Source organism: Mchenga conophoros, linkage group LG14 (genome assembly GCF_057382185.1).
Source record: "Mchenga conophoros isolate Kocher_MC1m ecotype Shallow Benthic linkage group LG14, M_conophoros_male_GT1.1, whole genome shotgun sequence".
Taxonomy (NCBI): Eukaryota; Metazoa; Chordata; class Actinopteri; order Cichliformes; family Cichlidae; genus Mchenga; species Mchenga conophoros.
Genome location: NC_140539.1, coordinates 8,825,174 through 8,850,710, shown reverse-complemented (window position 1 = coordinate 8,850,710; position 25,537 = coordinate 8,825,174). Strand labels below are relative to the sequence as shown.

The following is a 25,537-nucleotide window of genomic DNA, read 5'->3' as shown; positions in this document are numbered from 1 at the left end:
ATTCTTTTTCAGCCATCCTCTTGCTGCTGTGCTGTGATTATAGTCCTGTTGCATGGCCCAGTTTTGGCAAATTTCAGCTTTGCCAGTCTGACTCTAGAATACTGTTATACAGTGCCTGAGCCCTCTGCCTGCAAAACAAGCTTAAATCATTACCCCTCCACCACCATGCTTCATAGTTACTATGAGGTGATTGTGCTGATGTGCCAATTTTCACCGAACAGTATGCATAGAGTCTCGTGAAAGCTTTCTTTTTCACTTGACTGTACAGTGCTGGTGTAAAACTAATACAGCATATAGCAACAGTAAAATATAGTGGTGGTAATGTGATGGTCTGGGGCTGCTTTGCCACTTCAGGACGTGGGCGACTTGCTGTAGTTGATTGAATCATGGATTCTGCTGTCTACCAGAAAATCCTGAAGGAGAATGTCCAGCCATCAGTTCGTCCCCTAAAGCTTAACTGCACTTGTGTTATCCAGCAGGTCAGTGATCCAAAACATATCACCAAGTCCACCTCTGAATGGCTCAACAAAACATGAGCATAACATAAAGGTTTTTTAGTAGCATAGTCAGTCCAAATTTTAAATGAAATGCTTTGTCCAAGAAACCCCTCCAATGTGGCTGAATTTAAAGATTTCTGCAGAGGACTAATTATTAGGTTCAAGAGGCAGCTACTTTTTCATATAGGGCCAGGTAACTTTGGATAACCTGCTTTACGTAATAAGTGAAAATAGCATTTAAAAGCTTACTCTTTGTGTAATATTAAAATTTGCTTGATTATCTGAAGTAAGTGTGACAAACATGCAAAAACTAAGAAACTGGAAAAAGGGGCAAATTTCACAGCACTGTATATGCTGGGAAATAAGAAATAGCACAATCGCTTATATATTAGTATATGTAACACAACATGCTATGCTCATACTGTTAATTAAAGGTGTTATGTAGTGTTTTTATGCAGTGCACTCAACATGTGAGTGTTGGGATACAGTTAAATGTGCAAGAAGAATCAGCATATCATCACTAAAGGCAGGTAAGAGCTTTGCTACAATGTAAAACTTCAACTTAAATGTTTCATGAGGAAAGAAGTGCATTTAACACATAATGTGGAGGAGGTGAGAAATAGTGAATGTAAACAAGTTTGGTTTGGCAGAGAACTCCACAGGTTACCTTTAAATGATCTGTGACATGCACAACATAATTCATTACAATAGTTTCTGAATAAAGCGAACAATTATTATATATTATATGTTAGATATTGTAGTGATTAGGGCCTTAAGTGGCCAATTAGCACTTGAGTTTATCACGCTGAATGATGCTTTAGTTGACATTATCACCATCTGTAGTGGCTTGGGGCCTGTGGCTCAGCTTTAGCTATGGCTGTTTCCAGAACAGCTGACAGCATCTATTCTGTAGTTAATGTGGCATAGTGAGGAGCTGCAATAAAGATAATGTAAGGGTTGTAAAAGTGCTAAAGCTAATTACAGCTTCTGGTAGAAGCACGCCAGGTGAGTGGAGCTGGTCGAGATGGAGGACAGACAGGAAGAACGATGGAGTTGTTTTTTTTAAAGCAAGCTGTGGCCGGCATAAAAAGACTCTCAAGGTTAAAAGTGTCGTGTGCCAAGTATCACAGGAGTGAATTTGTGCATTTTCCTCACTAATATTGATTAGCCTCGGATATAGCATGACACTGTCAAGGAGAAAGATCAGGCCGGGCTGTGCTATTTTATTAGCATCCTTCTCATGCTCCATCACACCATGTAATACACTCCAGCACTCTGTTGGGACCTGCTTCACAATCCTGTTGCGGCAGGAATGATTATTTGAAATATATTTCTCAAAATATTCCCACGCACTCTCAATTAGACTTTGTCTTTGTAACTTTTATGTTTACGGATGGTTTTTTGTGTGTGTGTGTGTGTGTGTGTGTTTTAAACTGAAGCATTTATATTATCCTTTACCCCCTTACCAACTTCATCCTCTGTTAACCCTCAAATTTCTGTCAAACTTTAACTTTATAAGATTCTGGCTTTAAAAAAATAATTACAAGTAGGCCACGCCTTCATACCAGATGGATTTTAAAATAATAAAACTATAAGTCAAGCTTACAATTGCTATGACGGCTACGTCTGCAAAGAACATTTAGTAACATGGTTGCATGTGAGTCATTAGGCTTCTGAAAGAACAACAGGCTGGTACTCAAAACAGCGATTTTATATTTTATTTATTTATTGTCTTGTCTATTGTGCTGCTAAACATTTCATACTGGGCTCTGAGCACTTCCATAATGCGGGCGAGCCATGCCACCACTTCCTGTGTATACACGCAAACATCCACTAACAGACTCCAGAAGCTGTGGCTCAGACCTGGACAGTATCCCTGGGGAATTCCTCACAGAGTCACTTCAGAGTTTTAGGACAGCTGATGTAAATCGCTCTCTTGGTGTGATTCAGCAGCATCGTAAACAGAGACGATAACTGCCTGATGATTATTTTAAGGCTTTAACCGTTACTCTGGGCTTCATCTTGAACCTCAGTGAGAATTATGTGCTGTGCCTTTAAAGTTATCTTGGCTGAGTCGCCACAGTTTGTCAATACGATGAGCTGATCAATCTCTTTTAGAATACCTTACAAGTCTTATGCAAATCAGCAATTTTCTCTTTTTGATTGATTAGACTCCAGGTTTCTAACTCCTGGCTTCAATTGGCTTTTTTTCAGATGTCATTATCCAAGTGATTCACAGAGTTATTAATGATCAGTTCACTGTGGACAAAAACACCTGAAAAACTTGCTATGACTACGTTTTAATGTATTTGTATATGGAGGACAGTATAATGTTATTCATTAATGATAATATTTTTTTTATTTATTTATTTTTTACAATTAACATGCAGATCTTATCAACAAATTAAGAGTTAAAGTCTGTTTTACCAGCAGTTCTTGTATGTATAATTACATAAAAACTTAGACAAGGGTTTTGTTACAGACACCTCTTACACCTTAAACCTTATTACCTTAAATCAATGTTCTTGTCATAAGTTAAACGTCGACTTATTAACAGGTGACTAAGTGTTACAAGGCAGTTGTTGTCTTTATTAGATGTTGATGTTGAATATGGATATGGTGACTGAATGTGCCAGCACTCAGCCCTAAGCATCCCAAAATCAATTTCATCCTTGTTTGGACGTGATTGGTTGATTGATTTTTAACACTGTGCTCTATAATAGTCCAGATAAAGGCGCCCATTAAGCACTGTTATCTCTCAATAAGTATATTAATACATCTATTAAATTTAGCAAATCATTATTATTACTTAAGATCTGGTGCTTGCAGATAAGTCAGCTGTTAATAAGTCGATGTTTAACATCTAGTAAATGTATAATGAAGAATGTGTTGATGTTAAAGAATCCACACAAATCAGCAGAGGTTTATATGATAGGAGGTTAAACAGTTATTAACGCATAATATCAATGTCAATGAACATCATATAAGTATTTAAAGGAATTATATGACTGTGTGAGTTTACTCTTCACATCCATGACAGATAAATAAGGGAGCAATCTCATTCCCAACACGTAACATAACCAACAATTTGTCACATCCCGAGGCGTCCCATGGGTACGGAAAAGGTAACCTTCCGCGTCCCTATGATACGCGCCCGATTGTGGATGTAATCCAATAGAATGACGCTCCAACTGGTAACACACGTTCCAGCCATGTATTTGAGCCCTAACCTTAATCCTAACCTTAACCACAACCTTAATGGTGTTAGATAGTGTTTTCGAAAGCGATTAAAATAAAATGAATATATATGTGCAGATTGAGTCCAAACGGTTCTCATGTTTCCACCTTTTTCTGAACACGTAACACAGGAACGTGTTGGGTGGCCGAAAGCGTAACATCCTGACGATTTGTCACATACCGTAATATGTTGGGAGTGAGAACATGTTGGCATCTTTCAGTGTGTGTCATTGATGGTGGTATCCTTTAATGCTGAATAATAATCAGTGGATATTTAAATGGAAGGAATGAGAGATGATGGATGAGACAGATTCATACACATCAACTAAATAAAAGGTGGCACTCTTGTTTTTTTTAATGTTGTTTGAACATCATAAGTTAAAAGACAAAGAAAGAAAATTGCTCTTGAAGTTCAGTTTGCACTCAGCTTCCCACCCTTGGTTGGCCGGCAACAGCACACAGAAAGTATATCCACTGTATCTGGCCTTTTCCTGCTACCTTGATCTAAGGGTGGTTATTGAAATGTCATTACTGTAATTCTGCAATTTTAAAGGAACATTTATTAGGGTTTTATGATGGAAAGAACACATTGTTAAATTACCTCTTATTTGGACCATCAGTCCATTTCTCAGCCCAGACCTGTGTAATCTGTGTAATTTTGTGATATACTGAGCTGATTGGAGATAATGCCACACTATGGGAATAAAGATAGGTCAATGAGCCACCCTTAGCGTAAGGATTAATGGCCCGCTAAGGGCTGAAAGCTGGAAAGCTGCCTCTTTAATGTGTGATCATTATGTGAAAGAACAGAATTACAGTACCAGCAGTAATAATATCATATTGTTCATGTCAAGTAACTGAAAACTCATATATATTACGGTCATACATTATTGCCATTATTCATAGACTGATTTGTCTTGAAGAAAAAACAGTGTCAAGATCCAAAGAAAAGCCTGTAACAACAGATTCTTCTCAAATATTTCAGCAAATATCTACAGATGTACTTTGAAGGCCAGTTAAGTACTTGTTTGGGCTTTTTTCCCCCTCATTCATCGTTACATTGGAAATTAACCTTCTTGTAAAGTGTATCAGCAGCATGAGAAGTGACACTGCGGGAAATGTGACCCGTCCTCATTTATCAGGAGAAAACATTTTAATCATAAAGCCGCTAAAAGCTGTAAGGAGATGTGTTGCCAGGTTTAATCACGTTTCACTCTCACTGGCTGTGCTTTGAAGAAGGAGTGCAGTTTGACTCGAGTGTCCCACGGGCCTTTCTTGAGTGATCCGCTGAGGTCCTCTTGCCAAGGATAGGAAGCTAGGAAGCAGACAGGAAAGAGAGTGATAGACATCTAATTTGGCAGTGAGGTGGAAATGACAACTAGCTTTGATGCCCATCAGCATGCAACAGGTATTTAAGTACAGCAGCATCTTTTTGTTGAAACCATGGTACGTTAAGTACGCATCGAAACAGGGTTGGAATGTATCCGGTTTCCTTAAAACGATTAATCGGATAATTATTAAAAATGTTTACACAACCTATAATTTAGTGCTTTCTTTTTTAGTTAGTAAGCTAGACCACAGTTTTGTCAGGGCCTCTGTGTTTGGTTTTATTCATAATTAATTGAGAAGATACAACAGTTTGACGGTTGATCCAAAAAGATGGTTCCACTTACATAAGCAATGAACTCATTTAATGCTCCGGTCAAGCCACATCCAGTCAGGTGTCCTTTTTCTAACAAAGCTGTGTAAATAAAGGATAAGAACACAATATCAGAGCAGAATACACAAGCTTTAATTCTCCAGCAAGGTGAAGCAAGAGAAGGACAGAATGGCATGAAGGGCAAATGAGGGAATGGGGGAACGCAGCACCATGGACAAATGGCACAGATGACAGACATTTAATAAGAAGCTGAATTTGAGAAATGGCAGCAGCTGAACGGCAGGAATAAATGAGAGAGCGAATGAGAGAAATAAATGATAGGAGGGATAGAGGCCATGTTTGCCAGCCAATCACTGAGTGTTTTCACTCTGTGCAGGTTTTCAGGAGTGTGCAGAGACAGAAGCACACACTGGACAATAGAGATAGAGTGGGCATTCGCGTGCACACACATGCACAGACATCGACATTTTTAGTTAGAAAAAGAGACAGATATAGGAACAGCAAGACACCAGCCCCTCTCTCTCACACACACACATGCAGAGTTCTAGAAAAACAGGTGCAGACAGCAAGAAATCCCATCTATAGGGTATTTTTGTGGTGCGTATTGTTGCTCCCATAATCTCTTATCTTTCATGCTTACTTGCTCTAACACCTCTCTCTCACACACACAGACACACACACGCACACACACAGACACATATATATACAGTTTGTGGCAGGGACTACCCTGCTTTCACAATCCCAGGTTCCTAGGCCAATTTGAACTGTAGCAGTGAGCGATGGTGACCCACTGGTGCCAGCAGACCTTGGTGGAAAAAGTCATTTTTCACAGCTTGTGCAAATGCAAACTTCTCTCCAATGAGAGCTCAGGTAATATTTTGCCTCTTGGAACGATTACTTTGTGTTTAGGGAAAATAGAAATATATCATACTTTTACTAGAGTTTCTTTGAAAGGTTTAACTGCTGGAAATATTTAAACTGAAGCTTCTGAAAAGCTGAGCTAAGAGCTGAGTTTTAGAGTTTCCCAGTGGGTAACTTTTCAGGACGGAGGGAGGGAGCAACTATTCCCAAACTGCTCACTTTAACTAATTTAATTCCAGGTAAATTTTACATGTAATGTTGCTGCATATGAAAAATGTAAAACATTAAAATTAAATGGAATCAGGTCAAATGAAAGATACTTGTTTGGTATATATCCAGTTTATATTGGAGCATTTCATTTCATTTATTTATTTATTTCACACTTGGTACAACAATTCAAACAAACCAACCACACTTGCTATCAAAAAGCACTACAACCATGTGTGAAAAGGAGCAGGAAGAAGAAAATATTCTTATTTATTATTATCTTATCCCTGCCCCTGCATAATTTCCTCGTTTATCATATGAAAAAAATAAACCTTTGATTTGTATTTCAGTTTCATTTTACTCACTTATTGCTTCATGTTTCTAAGGACCAACATGTGCCATTTAAAAAAAAAAATCTGTTAAATGCCACTGTGGTGACAGTTTTAACTGATTTAAAAACAGCAGCTTTGACGAATGCCGTGATGAAAATGTTTCATTTGTTTCACACTCTTTCCCCGAACCACGTGCTGATCACAGTAACTGTTCACACTGCGGAAGGCAAAGTGAAGACATTAAACCATAATACAACATTCAACTCACACAGCATTCATTCTAGCACAATAAGCCAAAATGTGTTTAAAAATATTCAGTTCAGTGCCACTTCATTTATATAGCACCAAACCACAAAAATATCAAGAACTCAAGGTTCTTTATAATGTAAGGTTAAGGCCCTACAATGAACAAGCACTTGGCAACAGTGGGAAGAAAAAACTCCCTTCCAACAGGAAGATACATCTAGCAGTACCAGGCTTTAGGGAGGTGCGGCTGTGGAAGAGAACTGGAGATTAACTACTACTTATTAACTGCAGAGTTGTGTATAAACACACAGTGAGTGAAAAACAAATGTTCAGTGCAACATGGGAAACCCCCCCCCCCCCCCCCCCCCCCCAGCAGCCTACGCCGATTGCAGTGCAACTAAGGGAGGGTTCACCCGATCAAGCCCAAAATTAGTTGACATTATTGGCAGGCTAAAGTTATAAATTAGCCTATTTAGCTGTTTTGGCATTGATGCAAAGACTGCTTCCTTGTTAGCTTCTATAGCCACTACATAAGTATTAAAGAAGCATATAACAGCACATTAGAAGTGGAAAAGAGTAGTCTAAAGTCGGGACTGGTGTATAGAAAACTAATGAATCACAGTGAGGAGAGCTATAATTTCCATGTGTGAACACACTGTCTACAGTGATGAAATTTTTTATAGTTATAAACCATTTCTCAGATATTTAGTGCTTGGAGGGGGGCTGGAATGATTTCTGCCATTTTTCTGAGCTCTGTGTGTGTGGTTTAGAAAATCATGTGAAACATTTGCCAGGAAATCAGCGTCTAATGTAAGTTACTAAGTTGCATTATAGGAAACGTAGGTGTGTGTTTGGGTTGTTTTACTTGTTGTCTTTGTTGCCGTTTTGCATCTTTACACAACTTATCATGTACACAGTGGTATTTGAAATGGACTGTTAGCACAGGGGGAAGCGTAGCCACATCCATGTGTGGGAAGAGCCAATCTGGTCTCAAAAGCACAGTGCTTTAATGAAATGAAACAGAGGCTTTAAAGAGGGCATTCAAGTGTTGTGAACGCTGGAAAAGCAGAAATCATGTCTCTACTGTAGCTGTCAGAATAGCTCATCTGTCACATCTGTCTTGCTGTTTGATGTAAATGCCAAGATTGTGGTGCCTTTTGTAGATCTCCGAGGCACAAGTATAAAAATAATCTTCTAGGAGTTTTCTCCAGGGACGTCACACCAACACAGTAACAACATTTTCTCTGCAGCTGTTATCAGACACACTGTACACTTTCCCCCCCAAAGGTAAACACTGCCAGCAGTGATGGTGGACGTGTCATGTGAGCCCGCTGCGTTTCATAGTCGTCAGCGTTCCACAGCAAGTCGTCCGTCCTGCACTCCATTCCCGCTCGCTAACACAGCCTAACACAGTCATTACCACAGAATGCACTAAAAGAAGATATGTTCCTGCCTCGTGGACCCTTTGGCTGCGGGAGCTTTTAAACAGGATGATGCAACTGATGGCAATTTACATATAAAATACACCAGAGATATGGGCAGCAGCATCAATATTTTCATCTGGTTTCCCTCTCAAATTCCCTAATAGAGCATAAACAAGATTAGAATACATTTTGTGTTTTGGTCAGTTGGGACACGATGCCTCTGCCATAAACGATATCGCAACTGATTTTCTGATAAACCAATTCTCTGTAGCATTTACAAACATCCAGACTTTTGGTTCCTGCCTCATTTCAGCCCCAAATGCGCCGGTCGAAGCCTTATGCCTTGTTGGCTTTGGTCCAGCTTTCGTTAAATCACGGGCAGAGTAAGGAAAGCTGAGTGGAGCCACATCCATTGTGTGGTTGGACCGGAGCCTATAACACTCAGTGGTGATGATGGTGAACAGCTGGGCCTGACTGCCGGAGCCGTCGGTACACGACGAGATGATCGATAGCTCGATGGCAGGATTTCAGCCTGTATTTGGGCAGAGTGGAGTGACATAATGGAGAGTCAGAGTAGTTATTTTTGGAACTGGGACTTTTTAATCTTCCTCTGGGCTCTGTGGAGGGCAGTGGGTGATGCCTTTTGGTAAGCTTAGAAATAATATTTGGAATGGCTTTAAAATGAACAGATGCATTAAAATGCCAGGTGATCCCTGCAGTGGTCATTCTCTGATTCGGGTTCATTTCAGCTTATTATTATGATATAAACATGAACTTCTGACACTATCAAATCTTTCATTCGAATATATAAAAAAGTTTAAATCCCTGTTTTTGTTGTAAAACAATGAAGCTGATGCCGACAGAAATAGATACATATAAATGGATTTTCCCAGTGGAAGTTTTTGTGTGACTTTGTATCTCAAGTTGTGTCTTTGAAAAGCCTTGTTTTCCTCATAACATACGATTACTTTACCCAGTTTAAAGTTTGCTATATAGAAAACCTTTTTAGCAGTAAAAATCAATAAAATGCATACCTCTTATTGCCATATATTTCTGTTAATCGAACACTATGTGGACGCTGCTGTGAGACAACATTTGCAGAGGTAAATTGTCAGGTTCTTATTTAATGCACGACTTAATCTACCTTACACAACATGTCTTTTTCACACACACACATTTACTTTTCTACATCTAAGTGCTTTCTATCTATTGATTCACACTCCGATAAACATCTGGGTTCAGTATCTTGCCCAAGGATACTTTGACTGGAGCATTCAGAGATGGAACCACCAACCTCTCAATTAGTTGACAGCCTGTTCTACCAAGTGAGCCACAGCCATCACATTAGATCACTACTAATGGGATGGGATGGCACAGATCCTCATCTGTGTGTTTGTGTGCGTGCGTTTCTGTTCTCGTGTTTCAAATTGCTGAGGGTCATCTGTTTTTGTTACTCACCGTTCTCTTGTACTCATGCAGACATGACTGGTATATAAAAATAAACGAGAAGGACTCATAAAAACCTTCTTTGTATCTTTGAACTGATTACATTTGTAAAGTTATTATTTTTTAATTATTGTTTTAATTAAGGTCAGTAACCCTCTGGTAGCAATCAGTTGTGGAATCAGGGAATAGTGACTGGAGGTTGCCAAGGGGTCACCAACTGTTCTTTATGCTTGTGTGAGTGAAGCCAGAATGTAATTAAATCCTTCTGTTTGCTGTGGGCATCCAATCAGAAGAAAGATAGCAAACAGAAATGTAAGCAGAGCCTTCCAGGCAACAGGACTGGCTAACTGTTCTCTTAGTTTAGTAAAATGAAAAGCTGAACAGTGCAAATGGCTTAGATGCATCAATAATCCAGTTAGTGCGAGAGTTAAACTGATATCTGAAACGAGCTTCTCATAATCCCTGCCTGAGCCTTAGTGGATCATTCTGACATTAATTTCGGGCCTATAAAGCTCAATAAAGCACTGCATGCTACACTGGTGAAAAACAAATAAAACTGAAATACTGTAAACGTCGAAACAAAGCCAGGGTGTTGTTGCGTTGTATTAAAAAACACATGAAAAACGTTTGTGGGCTCGGTTGCATTTCTGCTGTGAAGAAAACTTGGCACGTAATCAGGTTTGCATGTACTCTAAATATTCTATTGTGTGGTTGTTCTTTGATTTTGTTTGGCTTTGCTGACCTTAGATCTAATAAACTCTATCCATGATCAAAGAGAGTGTCAGCGATGTGATGGTCTTTGCTTCATCATGTTGCTCGACTGTGGAGAGAACATCCTCTGAGGCATTAATGGGGGTCATAAACTCTGATACGGATATTTGAACACATTGAACTTTAACTGGCCTTGCTCAGACAAGGACACATGCTCTCCCTCGAGGGCATTTCCATGAACAGAATTGGAAAATAGAAACTATTGATTTCTCTTTGTGTTTAATGTGATTGCCTTGGCTTTGTTTTGTTAATGTTTAGCGGGTTTTTTCTCTTTGGTTGCTTTTGTGGTTTTTTACCTCCTCTCACCATTTTTGGAAGGCCAATCATATTTCAGTATTCAGCGTAGAGGAAAGAGTTGTGTCAAAGAACTTGCGTTTTACATGTAGAAAGGCCTTACAAAGTCATTCTATGACACAAAATACTGGAATTGATCTTAATTAAAGCCTTATATTGATTCATTTTATGGCATTATCTTTTTTTCCCCTCAATTAGCACTTGGTGGATACAGTTTCCAATGTGAGCCATGCCTTAAATCAGCAACAGGAAATAGAATAAAGTTGTTTTTTCAAAAAATTGCCCAATGTCAATTTTTAGATCACTGTCGGGAAATTTCACCTTTCCTGGCCGTCACTGACTGAAAGCAGTGAATATTCTGTGGATGGATGTAAGCTGCCAGCTGATTAAAGTGAAGTGTTTGTGTTTACTGTAATGATTTAGCTGGTGCTGCATCGGATGCCAGTCTGTTATTGATGGTTTGACTCCTGCACGGCAGTGCTTTGGCCCTGCTCCAAGTTGAAGTAATTGACACGTTGCCCCCTGGGGTTTGTGATTAACTTTACTGACATATAAGGCGAGGTGGGTGTGTGTCATTGCACACACTTGGCAGCGCTAACAGACCTTTGAAGCTGCTATGACAAAGTAGCCTTGAGTTATTAAAATTTTTTTGGTGCTGTCCAATGAAATGCCTGGAGAGATGAAACCGAAAACCCCATGCTGATTCACCCAAAAATCTGACCTAACCGGACTCATACTGCGATACTTCTACAGCACTTTTAGATGCTTCTAGAGGGTTAGGGTTTTTACCCACTTCTAAACATCTAAATCTGTGCATTTATCATAGAAAGTTCTTCTCAGTGTTGGGGTAGTCCAAAAACTCTATAAAGTATTACACTGATGAAGTAACTAAGGTAATTTTGGCTTGTGTTTAAAGAGCACTACATTAAAAGCCAAAGCTTGTGTGACGAGCTCAGTTAATTTAATTCATATGTGCACTAGGCAGGGAGGGACTGTGAAGTATGCAGAGGAAACTCATAAACCATTAAACAGCGATTTTACTCTAACCATAACCTAAAGATAAAGTGATACCAATAAGTTCTTATCGCAGGGCATCAAATATTGCTGTTCTGTCAAAGATATGAGATATGACTAGATCCTTTGGCTTTGGTGGCTTGTTGTAGAGGAGAGGAAGCTGTTCTCTGTGAAAAAACTGAATTATAAAATTGGAGGAGTGGTGCAAGCTTGGGGAGAGTCACAAGTTTGTCAGTGAAGAAATTGTCATTTGTGTGTTTGTGATTTGTGTTTTACACTTCATTTACACTCACGGATTTGTGTCATTGTCACTTACTTTCTGAATTCACTCGCTTGTTGGGTTCAGGCACTTGAAACTACTTGGTTATATTTTTGAAACGCTCCGAGTTTGGGTTCGAACGCAGTCATATCTCTCCTGGTTGAGCAGGCAGCCTACATTGCTGGTGACTGCCCATTTAGAAAAGAAATAGAAAAAACTTGCATAAGATGTGGCCTACTTCATATAGTGAATCATAAGGCTTATATGATTTACTCATGAAAGTGGCCACTTTCTCATTACTTTCATATATTGTTTTAGTAAGTATCCAAAACATTTATATAATATAATTTCATTTATGTAATTTTTCAAGGGATCTTATATCTGTTTTCACTCTTGTATGCTTTTCATACAAATTTCACACAAGACAGATACAAACTTTATAAGATTTATAAAGTTTGTATCTATTCCATATGGGTGGCGTCAGAGTCCGCCACAATATTAACTCTTCACATTGAATCTCGGTGCTTATTTAGTTCGTTTAAATGTGACATAAACTGGTGACAAGTCAGGAGTAAAAGACACACGTCATAATTGCCATAATTGTATGCATCAATGTTCTGATATTTATACTATCCTTGGTCTCAGGCAAAGATTTGTTCACATGAGCCACAAATTCCATGCATATATCTCATGCACAATGCATTTCATGTCACACCAAATCTGACTGTTGATTCTCCTGCTGGATCACAGCTTACTGGGGATTTATGCTTCAGCGGGAAATGTACTCCTTAACCACAAACCCCACTGAAAACTTAAACTGTAACCAATGCGAAACGTGATGTGCAGCTCCCTACATATGCAACTACATGTCAAGAATTTGAATTTATCACTGAGAGAATCATCATCATCTTAATATAAACAATAATAATCATAGCATCAATCACAAATGTCAGTAAATTCCTGGAGGGACAATGCAGAAGCTATCAGAACGGATGTGTTCGAATGTACAAAGAAGGACCAGAGGGACAAATGTGCTGAAAGAAAACTGACTACAACCAAGAGCAGGGGGCCAGGGTTGAGAAGCAACCACACGGTAATTAACACATACTGCACAAGCATGAGCATAAATGCTGACAGCGACTTCAGCCGTTTAGGTGGATAACATCGTAGGTTCTACAAAGGTTCAAGGCTTAGTGTTTTCCACATTCACTACTAAATCCAGTTTGCACTTTAATTTGACCTATTGTACTTAACCTAGATTTTCTTGGTGTAGGTTGTGCTGTTTTTTGAAATGTTGACCCAGTTCCTTAAAAAAAAAAAAAAAACAACACTTTTTCATGTACAGTATTTCCTTTTTCTTCCTACCAAACTACACCCACCAATTGAATCACCGTGCAGAAAAGGAAATTCCCACGTACCTGTGATGAGAAACCTGGACCTGTGAGTGGATGTAAACTTTGATGAGTGAGCTGTAATCTTTGGAAGCTACATGCTTGCTTTGGTTGGCAGATTGCACTTACTGGAAAGGTCACGGGCAGCCCACCGTGCAGTTTTCTGTGTTCACTGTACTAATACAGAACGCTGTTCTGCACATCGGGAGCAGGGATAGTGCAGATACATACCGTCTACATGCTTATGAACAACAACAGCATGAGCTGATTTCAGGGGGGGCACCCATTGCTTCCTTGACGTGAGTGTCTGAGTGTAGAAGGTTCAATCCTCCACTGTTCACTCTCTCACACATGCCTACACACACATTCACAGACACACACACACACACACGGTGGGTGTTCACTCTGATAGAAGACAGTGGGATGTCATTAACACTGTGTGAGGGGCCTTTAATGTAATTAACAGAGAGGAGAGGAGAGAAGGGAGGTGGCAGTGGGGGTGGCACCCACGAGGTCGAGCAAATCAACTCGCACCCCTTCTGCAACAGTCGAACACACGCAAGCCCACTTCCTCCCCGCTTTAAACCCCTGTTGAGAAAGCTGTAGTTTAATTAAAAATCCCCGTTCCGACAAACACTCAGAGGCGCTCACTGTACAGAAACACCACTTCAGTTTTCATGCACCGCAGTCAGAACATGTGGACTTGATTAGTATTAATCCTTATCTCAGAAATGGACAGCTTCTCAATTGTGTTTTTTTTCCTCTGCTAGCTAATTTCATGAAGAGCATAATTACAGCATTTTCAATTTCGTCCCTCAGCAGAGTTATGAGGCTCGTGCTCTATCTCTGCACTGCAGCTGAGAGGGGCCGGAGTGTGTGCTTGTGGGTGTGTTGATTGCATTTTTTTTTGAGGGTGGGGGCTGAAGTAAGCAGGAGAATTAGTAGGTTGCAGAGGTGACTAATACACCAGATAATTTGATCCCACGTCAGAATTGGAAAAGCAGCTGAAATCATGACAACTGTGTAAACCTCATAAAACACAGCAACTCTTCTGCAAACAGGGCCGGTTTACTAACAGCAACAAGGGGAAATATTAAGTGAACGCAAACATTTCAGTGCCAGCGAAATGATTCCTCTTCCAGAATGTGCTCGGTAGCAGTATGAGATCCAGAAATCTGATTTACTTGCTGTCTATCTGGTGTTTGTTCCAACAGTAGGAGGATGAAAGGCATGTCGGCTCTGATTAGAGCCGCCGAGCTGGCACTGTTTGAGTGAACGTGTGTGTACTCATGCCTGTGCTTTGGTCATTCTCCAGTAGGGAAATCGGAGCTGCCCTAAGGCAGCAGTGGCCATGTTCCCATCCTTCTCAGTTCCTCCTTTCATCTATCTCTATATCTTTCTCTTCCTCGTCTTCCTCTCAGCAGTGTGACTGCTTCCTCGCCTGATATCTCCACTTTTACTCCTCGCTCAAATGCTCGGTAAACAGCTGCCGCGCATATCTCTGCACTCGTGAGCGAAAGCACCTTTTCGGCTTGTGTATATATTAAGATACAGGCAGCTCATCAAGAATGCTTTGTCAGCTTTGATAATAACTTGGGGCCCCAAGGCGTCAAGGCCCCTGATATTTTGTCACACTCCTCCAGCTCTGCAAGCACAAGCCAATATTGCCGGTAAAGCAGCTCTGCCTTCAGTGATAATGAGCTCTCCGTCCTCTAAGATAGTGCAGAGTGGACCGGTGCCAGATTCCCTTGAGGTGTTTGAGCACTGGACGACTTCTGACACCAACAGGACAGCAGCTTAGGTCCAGAGTGCACTTTCTACTAACTAATAGACAACCCTTAATTCAGAGTTGATTAAATGAAAATGTAATGATGTCCAAGGGGAAACGCAGTAATCACAGCAGCAGAGAATGAGGTAGCAAAGAAGAGGGGGGCAAATCAGGCATAGTCGAGTAAGTTAGTTTCAAAGTTTTACAGTGTGTAAAGCATAAAAGCATATAGTGATTAAAAATGCTGCAGGCCTACTATATGGAGTGCTGAAGATCATAAAAGCAATTTATTATGCTAAACAGTGGTGATTAGCCAGAAAATAAACTAATAAAGAAACAGCACTGCACTCACACTATCCATTAGTTTGCATCCATTAGTTTTAAATGTCCCCCACCTCACCCCCCTTCAAGAAGACAGAGTTCCTTCTGATCGTAAATCTACCTCTTAAAAGTCTAATGTGACACCGAGATGCATATTTAGCTAACAGTTTAGCGCAGTAATTAGCGTTTGGGAGCACTATGCCTCTGCCAAGTTCCATCCGCCCAACATCTGTTCCTCACCTGCCTCCGGGGGCCAGTGCTCTTCCACCTCGTCCCCTCTCCCCCATCCCGCTCCACCGCCCATCTTTGCCTCGCTGTAGGTGGCAAAACACTTATCAGGTCTGGAGTGAAGTGATAGATAGAAAGGAAAAGAATGGCAAAAAAATGACAGGTCTGTTGGCAGCTGGAACCACTCACAGTGTTCTTTTGAGACTTAAGAGGGAGCCCCCCACCCCACTCCACCCGCCCCCACACACACACACCTCCTGCGGTCACCTTGACCCTTCTCCCTGCCTCTCCCCTTCAGCTACAATTAAATCACGATGGAGCACGTCAGGCCACCCAGCCTCGACGGTGGGCGTGCGCACCATCAGCATATCTTCAGCATATTCGCCCTGATGGGAAGCTTCTGCACTTGCCTGTGTATTGGATTTATTTCTCGCTCCAGCAGTGATGGATTTTCCATTTTCCTGTTTTGTGTGGTGGTGGCGCACTGTCGAGAGAAGCCTCACGTCAAGACTGTTGCATCTTCTGTCACTCGCCGTCTCACACCGTTTGCTCGGTGCCATTTTATGATTTTTCTCTTGCCGGCAAGCCGTGCTTCTCCATGACATGGGGGCCCATTTAAGTCTGATAAGTCATTGTTCAGACAATACAGAAAAGGGAAGGGGGGGGGGGGGGTGTCCTTTACAGTAACCAAACAATGTGGACACCTCCCAACCCTTTCAATTCTCTTACTTTCTGCCCTTTTTTTTCCCCTCCGTCTGCTCTTTCTTCATCTTTCTTCGCCTATAGCTTGTCTGCAGGCAAATTGTCATCTCAGAGCCCCTGCGGCAGGAGAGTTGGGTGTGGGCGGGGTGAGGTGGCGGGGATTATGACAGAAGCAGGATGAAGGGGGGCAGAAAATAAAGTTGCTCTTATCAGAATTTGCCAGGAGCAATGTGCACACAAAGCTGCTTGGGAATCCAATTTAGTCCTCGCTGTTAGTTTAAGTGATATCAGCGCAATTAGCCGTCACAGGTCAGAGTGTGAGACCAGCACGTTAAGTGATTTCCTGAAATCCCACCAGTGGAAGCACAAGAGGATGTCAGTTCTCGAAGTTAAGAAGAAAAAGAAAGCGTTCCGACCCCACAAATGGACCGCTTCTTTATACGCTCCTGCTAATAAATGTCAGCCTTCTCTCGCCTCTTTTGTTTTGCTCATGTCAGCTGCTCACTCTGGATTTAAATGGATTTTCTTGCTCTATATCTCGCTACAAGGGTGACTTTGAGCTGTTTTAGTTTTGCTTGAGCCTCTGTGTAACTCAATTGTGCTTAATGTTGCTTTTGGGTGCACTACTAAGAATGGCTCCATGTTGGGTGGAGAAACGGTGGGAATGTCCTTGGTGTTTCTCACAAGAGCAATTAGACACTAAGTACGAAGGGGCATTGGCGGGATTGCGAGTTTGATCTATTTATAAATGCTCCAGTGTGACTTTCTGATGCTTTTTGCTTTGCCTGTATGTTTTGTTGTGCACCTGTGAAGGAGCAATAGGAATAACCCAAGGTGACCAAGAAGTAAACGTTAGGGTTTGTTTTGTCCAGCTTTTATTCAGCCACAATACACTTTAGATCAAATAAAGTTTAAATTAAAGAATTTCTTTTAAGCGAGGTGTTAAACCTTACCATGGAATTAACTGTACTTCTTACACTTTAAATAACGTTCTCACATCATTTGAGCAACACTTACAATATTAAGAAAACGTAACAAAGCTACATCAGGAATATTGCTGTACAACACAAAGGAACCTGTAAAACGCAGTCGTAAAGCACTTTCTGTCTTCTGTTTAAGGACAGGTATGTTACTTAACCCTCTGAGGTCTAAGTCATCTAGATACCACAAACTTCTTGTTGTTTCACAGCAAGTAGGTGAAACAGCAAGTAGGTTTGAATCTGCTATCTGACTGGAGCTTTTTTCTGTGGAGTGTATGTTCAGTGTCAGTTGTATGGTTCTTTTTGTTTAAGGGGGACAGCCAATCACAAGTAAGTTGGCTTAAAGAGAAAGAAGCCTAAGCTTGTTTCAGACTGTGACTGAATAGAGAGCGGAACAAGCAATATAAAATAAATCTGTATTTTTATTAACTATAAATCTGTATAAACTCTTCTAGAGATCAAGAATCCAAATATAGAGTTGAAAATAACATAACGGCTTTAAACTTTGCTAAATTTCTAAATTAAGACAGTGAGGTTCTAATGTAGAGTCTTACAAATGAGCCTGTGATTGTTAGTGTAGAGCATTTTAACTTTATTCATGAACTTTCTCAGGCAGGAGTGGGCTAGACCTTTTTTTATATAATTCCCAAATAAAAATCATGAGGTTTTAGTAATCTACTTGCTTTACATTTTTATTATTCTTTCCAGTATGTCACCACGTATGTATTCTCTGCACTGGTATCTTTCTCAAGGATGATGCTGAGAGCATGTGTGAAACAGTTACAACTGTTATTTCTCCTCCACTGCAGATAGGGCAGCACAGAGCAGATATGAATATCGCAACAATATCTCTTACAGTGGCTGCTGGTGGAAATAAATAGCTCAGCAATATTCCCAGAAAGCATGTGTTTCTTCTGTGCAATACAATTAAGAGTTGGACCCACAGGAACATCCATAAATGTTAAATTAAGTCAGCATTTCTTTCCTACAATGTTAGCGTAATCTGATTGTGAAAATGAGTTAGTTGGCAGGTAGGTTGTTCCAAGCATCTTGGAGAACCTGCCACACACTGGCTTCATAATGTCAATATCAAGGCTCTGTGGAGGTCGGCCATCTGTAGCGGGGCTCCTTCTGAAGTTTAGGGTCATGTCACGCTGCAGACTGAATCTGGGACCAGTCAGGTGCTCTCTGGTGGGTTTGCATGATGGATAAGAACATTTCAGGCATCTAGTAAAGGCAAACTTTTTTCTTGAACTTCCTCTCCCCAAAAAAGCTTTTTGTTTGCTTAATTTACACACAGAATTCTGTCTAGCTGGTTTCTGTGTGACAGACACTGATTAAATCTGACCTCATCTTTCCTTTTCCTTCTCTCTTCTCTACCACCCTGCTCTCTAGGAGAGATCTGTGCATTCAACATACACGGGCTGGACGCACCGTTCGAGGCAGTGGTGCTGAACGGTACGTCCGGTGAGGGCCAGCTGAGGGCACGGGGCCTGGTGGACTGCGAGTTACAGAAGGAATACACCTTCATCATTCAAGCTCATGACTGCGGGTCGGGCCCTGGGGGCATCGAGGGCAAGAAGTCCCACAAGTGAGTAAAACAGACAATGGGGTTTGAATAAAGCAGGCTTTGCGAAGGTGGACAGAATGCACTGACACGAAAATACCACCAACTGCAAGGCCTAGACAATTAAATAAACAAAACCCGAGTTAATAATGCATGTCAAGTGCTTGGGCTACATTGTGTAAGGCTACAAAGTAGAAAAGAATGAATTATTCATGAAGACAATGTCTAAACTCACATTATCAGCTATCCTAGAGGACGGTGGAGCTTTGGAAAGACTAACGAAGACAACTAGTCGGCTTTATATAACTGTGAATATATATATACAGTGGAACCCTGGCTTACGAAGACCCCATTTAACGAAAAAGTTATTAAGGCACATAATATTTCTGCCCGTGGTACGGCAAAATGCCCGCAAAACAAAATAGATAAAATAGAAAAAAAAATTCAATTAAATTCCATAATGTTATATACATGTACACGTATGCTTTCTTCAACCTCCGCCACCTCCTCCTCCACCAAGAACTTAGTCTTCAGCCAGTATTGCCTCACTCAAAAAGCAATGGAAAAAGGGGCTTCGACTTACGAAAATTTTGACTTACGAAAGACCCTCTGGAACGAAATAATTCCATAAGTCGGGGTGCCACTGTATGTATGTATGTATATATATATATATATATATATATATATATATATATATATATATATATATATATATATGTGTGTGTGTGTGTGTGTGTTTGTATGTGTGTCTGTGTGTGTGTGTGACAACCACAATGTGCGTCCACATGTTTTGGATGGTCCAAAAATGAGACTATCGGCAGTAAGTTCCTACTTTATTCTCAAAATGCTAAGGAGCACCTCTGCAGCTTATGTCAGTATCAGCTCTGCCCTTCAGCAAGATGGATACAGCTCTGTACCTTCATGTCTTGAGGCCCATATACACAGAAAGACAGTTATTTACATATGTTTGGTTCTATTTAATCAAGTATTCTAGAAAATTATTGCAGTTTAAGTTTATTTGAATGTGTATTTTGTAAATTTACCAGATGGTTTAGGGGCATCAGCTTAGTAAATATGTTCTATGACTTGTGTCTTTTATGCATCAGTAAAGCAGCCTGCCCCCCTTCTTCAGTGGGGTGTTATTATTCATTGTAATTAGTAATGAAAAAAAAGAGAGCATCACAGACTATGTAGAAGACATCGAGTCTTTCAGTGAAAAGGTGCTAATGTAAAAGCTGATATACGCTTTTTAAATTGCACTTTAGATTGTGACCCAAACTGTGACCGCCTAAGCCTAATCAAATAGCCCATTTTTGTTGCATAAAAAAAGCCAATTAGTGCATGAAAGTAAACAGCCACTAAAAGACCAATTAAAAAGCTCTTTGGAACAAAAATAAAATCTAAAATATGGGACTCAAACTTGTGTGATCATTGAAGTGAACAGCCCCAAAGCCTCGTTCTGTGAAGTTTTGTTTTGTTTTACCCACACTACAGCACCAGATTCAGACCTGAAAATGATTTTTTTTACAGAATGAGTCAAGTAAGCAAAATACTTCAATGATGCCAATGCAGCTATCATTACAAGAGCATTATGTAGTTATATTTATGAGGCCACTGTCATTGCTAATCATCAAAAGTCCATGGGTTGTATATCAGTTATAGAATTAAAGAAAAAGTACCTTGAGAAAATAAAATGATACTGTCAAGGGATTCATTATTTTAAAATGTATTGTGCTACATATTTTTTTTAGGGGTGATGTAGATGTCTCAAAAACTCAAGTTCATGAATGAGATTGATAGACTTGGTGTTAAGGGAATACATTTGATGTTAGATTCTGTCTCTCTGCTTCTTCATCATGTACTCAGCCTGATCATCCTCACCGTATGTTCCTTTTTAACACCAGTTTATGTGTGTGTGGTAAACAGTGCGTGGAGTTGTGTTTGTGTAGCTTGTTTAAACTATGAAAATATATATTTAAAAAAACAAAGCTGCACCAAATCTACAAAAGAACCTGCTTGTTTTTCTTGACTGTGACCTGATTCCTCATGATAGACGATTGTTTGCATCTTCACCACTGAGTGCATCCCTCTTTACACATCTGATTGATGCTCGGTGCTTGCGTAATTTTTAGGAGGCTATTAACTGCAAAGAAGTTGGCGTCGCCTGCAGTCTCCCTCTCAGACTGCCTACAGCGCCAACAACCTCCAGCTAGAAGTCAGGGCAAGACTGTATGCAGTCTGAGGCAAAGCACAGGGGGAAAAGTGCTCAAATAACATGCTTATTAAATTTGTTTTTCTGAGCACAAAATAGGCATCAAATATAACTTTTTAAATCAAATTTTCTTTTCAAGTGTCGTTCTACTTGGAACAAAATGACGTTTCCTGCCAGCACAACAGTGCAGGTTATAAGAGAAAAAAAATACAGTCAAAATTAAAGGGGATAAGTAAACCAAATTAGAGCAGACAAGGGAAAAAGCAAAGTGTGGAAATATATGGAGTTCAGAGACATTTGAAATGTCAAGAAAAATGGGGCAAAAATAAGAACTCAGAAAAATTAAATTAGGTAAAAAACTTACAAGTAGATATCTAGTCCACTTAAAACTAACTCCCTAGACATGGTGTTTATATTCATTACAGAAAATAAATAACCTTTATGTAGGACTCATTGATTATAATTCTGGCTTTAGACTGCTCTGCTAGAGATTTGTAACATAATATTAAGTGAAGCTGAAGGAAAAAAAAGCTTGATATCTGTTTTTTAAGTCTGTCTCACACCTTTGTGAGCATTTATACTCGTGCTCTGGTCTATTTGCCAGTATGTGGCAAGTAAATTGCCAGAACACGTGTTGGAATTGAATTTTACTTTAAACAACAGCAACTACACCCAGAGAGGAACAGATATGCAGAAAAATACATTGCAACTAAATGTATCTGGGATTGAGCTGGGAAGACTGCATGCACTGGCAGAAGTCTGGCTATTGTGTTTGCAATGTAGGCAAACCTGACATATTTTCAACCGACAACACATTTCACATTTTCACATTGTTTCAAGGTAGAATTCTTGCACAAAATAATATGTCATGGTATTTTTTTACACCCTTTAATTACATATTAGTCCAATGGCACTCAACATATTTCTTTAGCTCTTCCTCCTCCAGCCTTCACTTGGTCTCAGCTTGATTCCAGAATGCTTTGAAAGCAACACCCACTTCATCTCTCCAAATACTGGTAGACTATACTTTAAAGAGTTGACCTGATAAAAACAATTTGTCACACTTGTTGGCTTTCCTGAAAGCAGCTTCTGCCTGAAATTGCTCTCAGTCCAGACACCTCCCTTTGTCCACTGTATAATGCACATCTCTCCTCACAGTCTCTCCACTCAGCTCCCACTCTCACCTCGGCCAACAACGCAGTCCAGCACAGAAATCTATCATTGTGTCGGTGCATTTACTGTTATTGTTGATCATTGTTATGAATAGCTCTAACATTCATTCAATGAAATTAATGAACAATGAATAAAAAAATTAAATGTTTTAATTTAAAATACCAGTATATGCCTCATATTTGTGACTCCCGTAGCCTACAGTCATGGACAGATTACGAGAGGATGAGGCACATCTACCCTTCTACACTAAAAACAACTACAAACAACACAATGTAATATGAACGTTACTGTAATTTTATTGCACAAAAAGACAAAAATGGATGATGGTGAGGTGCAAAACACAGGCTATAAGACAGTATTCTAAGTACTGAAGAACCAAAATGGATGTTAAAAGTGTACACCCACTCCAGAAAGGCATTCACAGCCTGATTTTCAAACATCTCTTTGTCTTTGTTTTGGATCTTTGTCTGATAGTTTTGCATTTCTGGGTGATTGTTTTGTATGTCTGCAGTTGGTTTGAGTCTTGGTGTGGTTATTTTGCATCTTTGTGTGGTTATTTTGCATCTCTGCACAGTTGTTTCACATCTCTCTGTGTTTTTTTGTATCTTTGTGTGATTGTTTTGGATCCTCTCTCACCCCAACCAGTCGCAGCCAACCGGTCTCACCCCCAACCGGTCGCAGCAGATGGCTCCTCCCCTCCCTGAGCCTGGTTCTGCCGGAGGTTTCTTCCTGTTAAAAGGGAGTTTTTCCTCACCACTGTCGCCAAAGTGCTTGCTCATTGTGGGTCATATGATTGTTGGGTTTTTCTCTGTATCTATGAAGCGCCTTGAGGTGACTTTTGTTGTGATTTGGCGCTATATAAATAAAATTGAAGTGAATTGAATCTTTGTGTGGTTGTTTTGCATCTCTGCAGTTGTTTTGCTTCTTTGTGTGGTTGTTTTGCATCTTTGTGTGGTTATTTTGCATCTCTCTGTAGTTGTTTTGTATCTCTTTGTGGTTGTTTTGCATCTTTGAATGGTTGCTTTGCATGCCTGTGCGGTGGCTGTGTAGCTGTGTGGTTGTTTTCATCTCTGTGTGCTTGTTTTGCATTCCCGTCTCTGCCTTCACGCTGTTGATAATGTTTTACATCCCTCCTAAGCTCCCAGGCATTCTGTTATGTCACACTATTACTTTCTATCAACATAACTCACTGCCTGCTGTGACGTAGAAACAGTTTGGTTGGTACAGACAAGCTGATGCTGAAGGGGAAATGAATTTGGGAACACTTTAAATGGCCTGTCCTTTTGCTGGCAACTCTCAAAGGATGAGGCTGGCCTTTCACTGCACTGCTCACTTGCTTGCTCCGATTTACAAAGAAGCTAGCAGGGAAGAAGACGAATCTCTGCCTAAGGCTGTGCTTAAATTACACATGACACATCAACAGCACAGAGAGAAGGCAGTCAAGAAAATTAGCCGCTAAAGAGGACAGGGGAGGGGATCAGGAGTGACACAGGATGAGTTCAAACTCATCTTTCTACCCTTTATATATTCCTGCTCTGCTAACCACTGGCCCTACTTCTCCCTGTAGTATTTTTTCCCCTGGCTGGCTACAGCTCAGCCAGCGCTTGCTGTCAGACGCTGTCCTTCTTTCCGTCAGGCCTTCTCTCTTTGTTAAAGGCTGCCGTGTTTGAATATTTTGTTCCACTGCCTCTGCATTCACAAATGGATGCTCTCTCTGCTCTGGCTATACAAATCTGTCTCCCAGTGTGAGTTTTTTGCACACAAATGAGATGTTTCTTTCTTTTTCAAAATGCCATGTCAAACTTTGAATACATGTATCCTACAGAGCCAATAAAAATGCTACATTCCGACGCATTTGACGACTTTGTCAAAAACCACCGAAACAGACATTTTTATAAACAACGACATTAATGACTCAAGTCAAAGCACCATTTTAAAGGATTCCCCAGAATTACTCTTCTTGCCACTGCCCTCAGATATATTTTACTTGGCTACTGCATTAGTCACTTGTCAGCAAAGTGCAAAGCTTGAATGAATTCACCTTAAACTCCTTGAGGCAGTTTCTGCTCAGGTCAGCTTTAAATGAAACACAAATTACACTATAGGGCTGACCTCTGTCAAATCTGAGCTGTGAAGTGTTCTCAGCCTTTGTTGCAAGGAGCCATAAATGTAATAAATGTCCATTTTGTGTCAATTGATTTAACACAATAATGATTCAGCTCAGGCATTAATGAAAAAGTCAAGCAGTGCTGATTTTTGAGAAAAAAAATGCATCTCATAAGCAGGAATGACTTAACCACACAGAAATGTCATTAACAAAGAAATCATTATGATGCATCTGCTGAGGCCACGTCGTAGCCGTAGGGCGGCTCATGTGGTAGAGCACGTTGTCAAGTAACTGCAGAGTTTGCAGTTTGATCTCCGGCACGTCCACATGGAAAAGTGTCCTTGGGCGAAACACGGGCGCCCAAGTTACACCTCCTATGACATGCCAGTTGTTTCATGGCAGTTTGGCTGTCATTTGTTGTGTGTGTGTGTGTGTGTGTGTGTGTGTGTGTGTGTGTGTGTGTGTGTGTGTGTGTGTGTGTGTGTGTGTGTGAATGAGAAACACATTAAAAAGCACTTTGTAGAACTGCTACACTAAAAGTGCAGCTGGTTACTTGACCAGCATGTAATGTAGGTGCTTTGGAGGCCGCAGGCTTTCAACTCTGACATAACATGCAGGAAAAAATCTCCAAACTTTATTCTGTATTACAGAACCAACATTTTGCAGACCAAGTTTTAGCAATTTGCTTTTTCAGACAGAAGTTTCCAAGGATAGAGTGCTTAGTGATCAAACTAGCAATTTTGGTAAGAAACTACAGTCATAAACTATAAAGGTGCAATGCACAGACACACATATATGCTAAATGGTGCCTAGTGATAGAATATGAGAACGTCACTCAAC

General features: G+C 40.3%; 1 protein-coding gene across 1 annotated transcript in view; it reads left to right on the top strand.

Moving 5' to 3' along the window:
* LOC146559205 (calsyntenin-2-like) overlaps positions 1-25,537 on the top strand; it is a 331,275-nt gene that overhangs the window by 155,719 nt on the left and 150,019 nt on the right. The window contains exon 3 of the mRNA XM_085245053.1: positions 19,034-19,229. Within this exon, the coding sequence (XP_085101179.1) occupies positions 19,034-19,229 (196 nt within the window). The remainder of the gene's footprint in view (positions 1-19,033; positions 19,230-25,537) is intronic.